General features: G+C 33.5%; 1 protein-coding gene across 1 annotated transcript; it reads right to left on the bottom strand.

Annotated features, from left to right (window-relative positions):
- Positions 1-9,752: 9,752 nt before the first annotated feature.
- LOTGIDRAFT_88317 (hypothetical protein) lies at positions 9,753-10,094 on the bottom strand (the record flags this gene model as incomplete). The annotated part of the gene is made up of 1 exon (XM_009065676.1): positions 9,753-10,094. A coding segment is annotated over one exon (342 nt), but the record flags the coding sequence as incomplete, so codon positions are not given.
- Positions 10,095-10,713: the final 619 nt, after the last annotated feature.

The raw sequence follows: 10,713 nt of genomic DNA, 5'->3' as shown, positions 1-10,713 counted from the left end.
AATTTACAAAACTTGGTGTTATTGTTCAGTACCGGCCCAAAAAGTTAAGAAGAAGTGTATGACTTAAATGTATATATTTCATACTGGTGATTGTTAGTGTACTGCCAATTATTTTTATTTAAAGCTGCCAGTGGGCGTATATTACCGTACCTGGCAATCTATCTTTGAAAGCTGTTGAAAAACTACTTTACGGATTTAAGTAAAAATAAACGCCTAATTGTAGATAAATGTGTCTCCTACGTATTAAAAGTTTTCCATTAATGATATCGAGCCATTATAAAGCCAAATTAACAATTAGTACTCTCCGTTTTCAATTAACACTTTTAAATCCAACTTAAATTTATGAAGTGGATACATAGATATAAATAGCATAATTTAGAAATATTTTCAGGTATAATTAACGACGTTTTTGATGAATATGAATGAATATTTTGCATACTGCCCCTTGAAGTGCTTCTATTTTAAACAGGTAATTTGAGACTAATTGTATATTGAAATATGCCATTGAAATGTGGTTAAAAAGCGCCAATACACGCAATATAGTTGGAATTCCAGACTATACAATTGGTCGGGGCGGATGCTCAAGCATCATTGTAGGAACAAATTTGACATAATTAAACAAAAGGTCACGTTATTTCACATACATTAATCCTTATCGATGAGATGGTTGAGTCGTTATAGCTGTTATAACCTAGTCACATCATAGGCAGATGATCGTTTCCTTCCGTTTCAGATTTTGCTTATTGCGTATATGAGAAGATGTGCATGAAGGTCGGGTATTCCAATCACGTCAAAAGTATATAGTTTACCATAAAACGAACAATAAACTTTACTGTTTCACAAAGATTTGAAGAGAGAACTTCAGTTAATGCTTGAATGAAATCCAGATTGCGAAACAACCGACGTGATGACGTAAACACTTTTATTGACATGTTGTTTGTTCAAATTTCTGTTAAATTGACAACTAATTTCTGTGGAAGGGAAGTTTGTGACAATAAATGATGAGGGGAATTGTCTCCTGAGTAAAACTATTACTTCATTCCGTGAATACAATTGAAACTGAAGATAGATAGTTTAATATGGTCGCGTTCACTCAATGAGATGGTTGCTAAACCCAAAGGTCCATGGGTCCGACATACGACAAAGATACCATGACGGATGGACGGACGTTCGTAGTAATAGTAATTTGTAAACTTTGCTATACATTGCATATGAATTTATGTATATTAAGCAGCTATGAAAATTCAATTTAGGTCGGGAAGATCATATTAAGTTTGTTCTTCATATATGGTTATAAAATTGTTCTGCCTTGCACTATGAATATATATTGCAAGCGGTAACATATTTATCCCTGGCTTACGCCTGCCAGTCAATTCACAGTTAATAATTTGCCACGGTTAAATAAGACGCAACAACAAATGGGCTTCTTTGCATATGACAACCAAGATATTTTACCGCCCCGACTAGCCGAAAATTAGGTCAATCAGCTGATAAGCAGATATTATGAATCTACGACTGTTTCATATTATTTTGACATTTAATATGAATAAAAATGGAAATAATATAAAAATCAATAACTCAATGAATAAAAATGAATTGAGCTTCCTACATGATAAATGAATTTAACTTCATGTTGTGGTCCTTTTGACCAGTTTACATTTTAGTAGTTAGTTTAAAGAGGGTTTCCTTATATTTTAGTGTCAACTTAAGCAAACTATTCAATTAATTGGTGTTTCTAATTATTATGTATTCTTGATCATCATATGTTCTTAATTCATATAATTAAGAGTTTTAACCAATCATAAATGTCCACGTAGGTACAGTCTGGATAAACAAAAAAAGACTTTTTGACCTTTCTTGATCGGTCACTCATTAGAATTCTACTGGTAATTCTCCTCTAATTTAACTAATTATGCATTAATCATTGAAATGTGAGACAAACTAGTATTTTTCCAAGTTTTTAGATCACCTCTACTCTCTATTCATATAAGTATTAGCATTTCCATTTTCATGAATGAAAATAAGGGAACCCATCTTTAACTTAGCCATGCTAGTGTAAAGTACGTAACTTATTATTTTTGGCGGTCCGTTACGTGCTGACCCAAAAATGTAAACAAGTCGTTAAAGATAACTGAATCTGGGTCTTCAACGAGAGGGATGTTGAAGAATTAATATGGGTGTCTGAACTTTGGAAATAACTCTGTTTGTCGTGTGAATTCATTGCACCTATAATTGAAAGAATGGATATCATCTGCAGTATTCATACCCACGTTGCAGAACATCAAAACTGAAATATCCAAGCGGTCATTAATATAATATGAGCTGTGATCGAGTAAGACACAACCTTATTCGCGTAAGGTACAACATTAAACATGTCCAAGTCCAACGCATCACAAGCAAAGTTTGGCAGGGCAACGCGACATCATAAATAGTACCACCGTATTTCCAACAACTCTTTATCATCCACAGGGTTTCAACCAGCAGTGCTCCCCTTCCCATCTAAATCCAATTCAATTCTGACAGATTTCGAAGTCAGGGCAATATTGGCATTCGGAGGCGTCTCAACACATAAGAGTTTGGTTTTATTTTCATTGTAATAATGTTTATGTCACATCTGCAATATAGATACATATGTTAAGGAAATATTTCAGAAACTGGCCCACCAACTCGCACCCCGTCCCCTCTGTTGAACTACAACATCACTGATGGATTATATTGAAGATAATTGATTGGACGACTATAAAGAAGGGTTAATTGATGCAACAATCGCTATTTCTCATACAATTGCGAAATCGGCATGGAAGAGTAAGAACCAATACAGCCGCTGAGATTTTAGATGCAAATGATATTCCCTTCTTGTAATGACTTACTCTACGATCTGGAAATTAATCAAATTAACCGGACGGTTAAAACGTCGTCACTTCCAGAACATTTAGAACATTCTCCAGAATATATATACGGTGACATAATACTGCTTTTGAGCTTGTTAAAGTGGCGGTTTGTAGGTGACCACAAAACAATCTTCCAATGCACTTTTGATTTATTGCAGAAGAACCGGAGAGTGATCTAAATGACAAATGTGATGCAGACAGCAAATGTCAAGTCGACGTCGATTCTAGTTTAAGTATGTTTACTTAAATACCACACTACGGAGAGAAGCCTGTATCACGCATTACTGATCAAATACTTGTAAATAAAGTCAATGTAATATATAGCAATATAACGAGACACTATTTATGTCTAGCAATATGATTATATCGCTATACCCGTATATCATTTTACAAACAAAGCCATCTTATCACAAACTTGTAGTGCTTTCACCTCCGTCTTCTGACCACTTCATGATAGCAGCTTATTAACCTTGCTTACTTTACTGATCGGTTCTATATACTTCACTTCTAGTATATTACCCGTAATATTTATTTAAAATGGGCTTCGATGATGAAATGTAAATACGAGAACTATTTCATGTTTTCCATTATAGTCTACAAATATTTTCACTCGGGAGGGAATCGTTGTCCACAAATAAATCAAGTGAAATATAAGAGAAGTCTACGTTCGGTCAATTATGATTACTTGTTGCATGAAGGGTTTTAATATAGCCTATGTAACTCGTTGTTGCCCTTTTTGCTCTTATATTATTAGAAGGATAAGAATTGAGTATTACTTCCACCCGGTCTATCAGCTGGTCCTGGGCCAAACGACCACCATTATTTTGAAAGTAACCCCGCAAATGACGTGATAGTGTGCGGACTCGTTCGCCGTAATTTTCAACCTGTTTTTGTAAGTGTCCCCAAACCCTAGTTTGCTTGAAAATGATGTCCCCAGTCTCGAGTAGTATGGAGTACAAAATGCTGTAAATAATTCTCCGATTACTTAAATCAATGTCAGCCAAGGTCGTGTACGTGTAGTCATATGATATATTGTATATATTTTAAAAAGAAATTAAATGAATAGAGTTTTTACGTTCTACTTTTCTGCACCGTGTGGGCTTATGAAGACGGGCAAGTATTTCCACTTGGAAATCTACGTGATTCTTACAATGATATTTATCCGTACCAATACCACGTAAGACAATACATCTGAACGTAAATATTCCAAGTGGAAAAAAGGAAAAATACATGTAAAGATACAAAGCTAGATGACTCAGTTTTATTTCGAAATAGACCGGATATTGCTAACGCCAAGGGTTTAATCCTATTCTGTATTCATTAATAGTATGGGATTTTATGAAGGAACGCTTTAAAGGTCGGAGTTTGGTGTCTATTGACAATCACCAGGACATTAATGATCCCAATTTACTTAGTTGATTTCTTCTTTACTAGTAATTAAGCAATTCCGTGGCTGTCTTAATTGTCAAGAATTTCACAATCATATGACATTTGGACTGTCCGCTAACTTTTGGTTCTTAAGTAAATTCGCTTCATCCCCCTCCCATTTCCTAAAAACTAACGTTGTACGTTAGTACGATCTAACTATTACTTAAAAAATAACCACCATGACAGTCTTGCAATTAATACATCAAATGTGCATCAGTACCCACTCGAGCTCCCAAAAAGGATGCCAACATTCGATAACACCGTCAACAGTACGAACTGTAATCGAGCTCCACTTGATGAATTATATTTGGAATATTTATCTATATTTTGTAAATAAGAATTAGTTTGAAACGTTTTCGTTTTTGCTCTTGACACTCTGTAGATTTCAGTCGGTTTTACACTTGGCTCTCTGTAGATTTCAGTCGTTTTTACACTTGGGACTCTGTTGATTTCAGTCGTTTTTGCTCTTGACATTCTGTAGATTTCAGTCGTTTTTATACTTGGCACTCTGTAGATATCAGTCGTTTTTGCACTTGGCACTCTGTAGATTTCAGTCGTATTTGCACTTGGCACTCTGTACATGTCAGGGAAGGGAGGTTTTGATTCTCCCCAAATGCCTAGAATAGAACAAAATACTTAATTGCTATTTCCGACTGGAAGATGGAATTTGTACAATTTAAAATGTACTCCACTGTCATCGGCAAAAGATTCATCTATTTATTAGTATAAAAATATATTATAAAAACTAAGGAGGGGAGGGGAATGATAGACTGACACTTCACAATCTTCATATCAGGAAGTAATATCTGTTCATATCATTTGTAGTTTTGGTGACGATGGACGATCGATCATTAATTCTAGGGCTTTTTAAGGATACTAATAATGATATCTTTTACACGATAAAAAAAAGGTAATGATATTTTTTCATAAAGTATAAGCTTATCCAATTACAATAACATGTTTAATATTGTTTTTGCTTGTGAAACTGAAATCCAAATTGTGTCACGTCGAGTTTACTAAATCTTTTCACTTTTTGGTAGTAGATTTTCTCTATTTCTCTTCATCTCTGAAATGTGGTCAAAACGGTTGACAATTTACAAAGGCAAATAGTAGATTTGCGAGGGGCGGAGGTTTAGAAGGGGGTTGACAGTGTTTATTCCACATGTGGAATATTGAAGTCAATCATTAAGAGTGCAAAATGTTTCATTATGTGAACTGTTAACAGCTCTGTCACTGGCTCCCTGTTGAAAGCCATTCTCTATTATATTTATTCAAAAATCTTCTTTTTTTATTTTTAGAACACTATGCTATAGCTATATAAAAAAGTTCATTATGTGAACTGTTAACAGCTCTGTCACTGGCTCCCTATTGAAAGCTATTCTCTGTTATATTTATTCAAAAATCTTCTTTTTTTATTTTTAGAACACTATGCTATAGCTATATAAAAAAAAGTTAGTTAAGTGAACTCTTCACAACTGTCACTGGCTCCCTATTGAAAACCATTCTGTGTTATATTTATTCAAAAATCTTCTCTTTTTATTTATAGAACACTATGCTATAGCTATATATAAAAAAGTTCATTATGTGAACTGTTAACAGCTCTGTCACTAGCTCCCTATTGAAAGCTATTCTCTGTTATATTTATTCAAAAATCTTCTCTTTTTATTTTTAGAACACTATGCTATAGCTATATAAAAAAAAGTTAGTTATGTGAACTGTTCACAACTGTCACTGGCTCCCTATTGAAAGCTATTCTCAGTTATATTTATTCAAAAATCTTCTCTTTTTATTTTTAGAACACTATGCTATAGCTATATAAAAAAAGTTAGTTATGTGAACTGTTCACAACTGTCACTGGCTCCCTATTGAAAGCCATTCTCTGTTATATTTATTCAAAAATCTTCTCTTTTTATTTATAGAACACTATGCTATAGCTATATAAAAAAGTTCATTATGTGAACTGTTCTGTCACTGGCTCCCTATTGAAAGCCATTCTCTATTTTATTTATTCAAAAATCTTCTTTTTTTATTTTTAGAACACTATGCTATAGCTATATAAAAAAGTTCATTATGTGAACTGTTCTGTCACTGGCTCCCTATTGAAAGCTATTCTCTGTTATATTTATTCAAAAATCTTCTCTTTTTATTTTTTAGAACACTATGCTATAGCTATATAAAAAAAAGTTAGTTATGTGAACTGTTCACAACTGTCACTGGCTCCCTATTGAAAGCTATTCTTGGTTATATTGACTCAAAAATCTTCTTTTTATATTTTGAGAACACTATGCTATAGCTATATAAAAAAAAGTTAGTTATGTGAACTGTTCACAACTGTCACTGGCTCCCTATTGAAAGCTATTCTTGGTTATATTGACTCAAAAATCTTCTTTTTATATTTTTAGGACACTATGCTATAGCTATAGGAGATACAGTATACAGTCAACAAGGAGCAACCGAGTTTATGATTAGCCCATGTTTTGGTGCCAGTGGTCCAAACTGTAGTCTTGAGTTTAGTGCCGTCATCAACGGGAAATCTCAACAAGAAAGTATAGGGATTTACATACAGAAAAACTGCTCGTCATCGCACTCTTTGTCTAACATTGGATCTATAAAGAACCACACTGAGGGGTAAGTGTCAATTGTTAAGCATGAACGCAACTCTCTGCTCAATTGTTTCCCTAACATATGCCTTAACTATTCACAGAAAAGGAAGGAAGGATGAACATATTTGTGAACATGCGATGAAACATCATCAAGCCCTATTGTCTTGTTGAAATACACCATTCTTATTGTCCAAGCAAAGTAAAAAAAAAATTTGAATTTTGTCGACTATTTCTGTGAGAATTTGAATAGCACCTTAATAATAGTCCTATTGGTTTAAGAAAGTATTCCAGTTGATAAAAATATAAGCATGAGCACACATTATGTCTTCAACAATTGTTTTTACAGAGGACAATATTCAGCCAAAATTTAGGCCTTTTTTGGTTACAATTTCTAGGAGAGAAAAATGTTTCTCTTCAATGTAAAGTTACAAAAAAATATTTTTTATCAATGCTAAAACACAAGACTGACAGTATTATTATTTTGAGACTGAAATTCCAATTGTCTTTAGAAGATAGAGAAAAAATTCATGTAAAATATTTTACTTTGCTCAGACAATAGTTGTGTGTTAAAAGGACATTCAGTTTCTTGATGTTTTTACAATCGAAATCTTTGTAATCTTTACCTGAAAAATTTCTGGAATATGCATCTTCTTGATCAAACTGAATTTGTTTTAAAAAGGTTAATTAAAAACGGAGGGTACTAATTGTTAATTAAGCAGTTCGACCAGTTTTGGCTCGTTAATGACTCATAGTTAACACTTTACGAATACGTAGGAGACATATTTCTCTACAATTAGGCGTTTATTTTACTCAAATTCGTACAATAGTTTTCTAACAGTTTTTAAATATTTTGTTTTTTATTTGGCTGGATTTATATTTTTTTGACGTTAAAATTTTCAGATGCGTTAAGGGGCACATTTCTCTAAATTTTGGTGTATAGTTTTTAGCAAAAAATGTTTCGACCTACTAAAAGGCAGAATGTCCCTTTAACAAATGTAGTGATGATATCATATGATGGATGTATCATTATAGAAATAGTTTTATTAACCAATAGCTTAATCCCAATACTTTCAGATTATGATACAAATATGTTACAGCGGTTAGAAATAATTATCAGTTTGATAAATGACCCTCTGGAACAAAACTAGAATATTGCATGGTCGAGATAAGTAACCGGCGTCACTAGTTTAAAGAATCTCTTAAACCATTAAATTCCTAGTTTAATACAGACTAGAACGGACATTTCATATCAATAATGTTAATAATATTTGTAAAGGTTTCTACAATCTTTGTCAAAAAGCTAATTTCCTTGAAAGGATTTTTATGTTTGTGATTGGATAACTGTGTAACATAGTTCCTTTTGAATAGAGAAAGAAATTTATAGATAAAGTCTGGTTTATTGCTAGTTAAAATATAATTCTGTTCAGGCTTCTCCAATATATTTGATAACATAACGTGGCTCTAGACATTTTTTTCGATGTGAAAAGATAAACATTACACTAGGCGGCGATCAGAAGGAGCGCCAAAGATCTCCTCAGTATTGGGCTACATAAGAGTACTTACGATCCGATTACGATCAGATAACGGTCCTTGGCCGCCACCCTATTCCCTAGATATGTTGCGAGTTTGCACGATCAGTTTTCGCTCCTTTGGCGATCCGAGTAAGATGCGCTCCAATGCGCTTTATTGGCGCCTCCTCAACTGAGGACTGGATCGAGGGACCTCCACTGGACTTGCTGAATTATGATGTGGAAAACCCAAGTTGTGATTTATCCACCGGTCTCTGTCCGAGTAGAACCTGTCCTCTGGCTATTTCTTACTCAATGTTAAACATTTAAGAGCTCGTTGGTTGACAACTACGGTTGACACTTGCACGTGCAAGATATTTTCGAGCGATACGTTTTGTTTTATAATAGATTGTGTATATTAGGACCCTAGCCCTAACAAATAGTGAGTCTAGCTCACCAGTCGCCATTTGATTAGCTGGCCGAGTCGTGAAGATACGGGTAGCATTCTTTATTTCATTATTATTTAGTATTTTTCCAAACAAAAACAAACGAGTCTTTTGTAGATAAGGACACTGTCTTGCTTCGTGTTTTTAAATTTTGAAACCCTTTCCTTCGGAAAATATTTTATAAACCCTCGGCCGTGCTTTATCCTATACATAATATACTAGTTATCGCTACAAATGACACAAATTTTATCAGGCCAGGGATATTGTGATAAATGCAGTGGAATTTGTTTGAGATAGCCATATTGATCCATGTTTTTAGTAAAAAATTGCAGTTGTGAGGGCGTTGCTGGATTTCAGTACGGGATAGAAGATTTGAGTCGAATTTACAGTTCAATCTGATTAAATATCAAATGAATATTAACAAATAAGGTTAATAATTCACTATATGTGATATAAAAAGTATAAATATAAAAGATATCAAATAATAGTTATAATAGTTTATAAAAAAAATAGATAACTTGAGGAAATAACATCAAAACTTATCTCCTACATGATTCAATAGTCGTCTCAAGAAGACATTACATAGTCATAATTAAATTTACATAACGTTATAATAACGCCATTATGAGGAATTCTAATGTGTAAGCATTAAACGCATAACATATGAATACAGATTCTCTTTTTCACATATATACCTCAAACAATAAATTTCACTTTTTCAAATATTTCGTCCACATGCATATCTGAAAGTTGTGCGTCTTGGATAAATAACATGTAAGGAAACACATAAGCAATAATTGATACTAAGACTAGCGTAGAACACGATACATACATATTTAGTCCAGGCATCTCAGACAAAATGGTTGGCTAACTTTCAAGCCCTATCCAGTGTGAATAATATGTGTCCGAGATATTTATTTGATTACCGTAGGTGGAATTTGGTTCGAAAAAATCTTTGTAATATATCACAGTTCCATTATTTTGATTGAGCCAAGCAGACCAAAACCCGTAAGTGCCCACTGTTATAATTGTATGGTCCATGAGACTTAATAAAGCCATGTCTAATTGAGGTGTATCAGAAGGCGGGATAATCACATCATTCTGATTCTGGAAAACAGTTTTTGTCCATTCTATATCATTTGAACATACAATAAAAGTAACATTCGAGAAGTGGTTACTCATGTAGTCCTGTGCTCTGAATAAATATTCCTTTGGTGCTGAGCGGTAGCCGAATTCAGTACTTTTGTTTGAATTATAATCACCACGTCGGACATGAATACCAACTAGTGTTCGACGAAAATTTTTACATTTCGTATTACACATGTATTTGTCCTGCAACATGTTGTCTAATTTTTTTCTAGCATAATTTAAAATATCTTCACGAATTGTTAGGATTCTTTTAATTTCATTTTTATGGCGTTCAAAATACTTAAAACTTTGATAATATCCCTTTAAAGTGATACTTGTATTAACTGATATACTCTTTTCAATTTTTGATGAATATTTACAACAATCAGTTTCGTTAATAGTGAAGAGATTGTTACATCTATTCCATGTGGACTCGTATCTACCTTCTAGGTGAAACATTTCAATTAAATCTTCTTCACCATCAGATATGAATAATTTAAATCCTTTACTTTTGGCAAGACTGTAAGCAGCTGCAAACTTGTAGATGCGATTTCCTAAACGACCAATTCGTAAATTGATGCATATACAAACCATATTCGGCGGGCAGACAAAATCACCAGGGACAATTCTCCAAAGTGTGACTATTGACAACACTAAAAACAGCAATAACCACACACCTACAATTGTTGTAAAATGATATCACAAGTAG

This window comes from Lottia gigantea (genome assembly GCF_000327385.1).
Source record: "Lottia gigantea unplaced genomic scaffold LOTGIsca_7, whole genome shotgun sequence".
In the NCBI taxonomy this organism is placed as follows: Eukaryota; Metazoa; Mollusca; class Gastropoda; family Lottiidae; genus Lottia; species Lottia gigantea.
The sequence above is the reverse complement of the archived record's forward strand: the minus strand, read 5'-3'. Positions and strand labels throughout refer to the sequence as shown.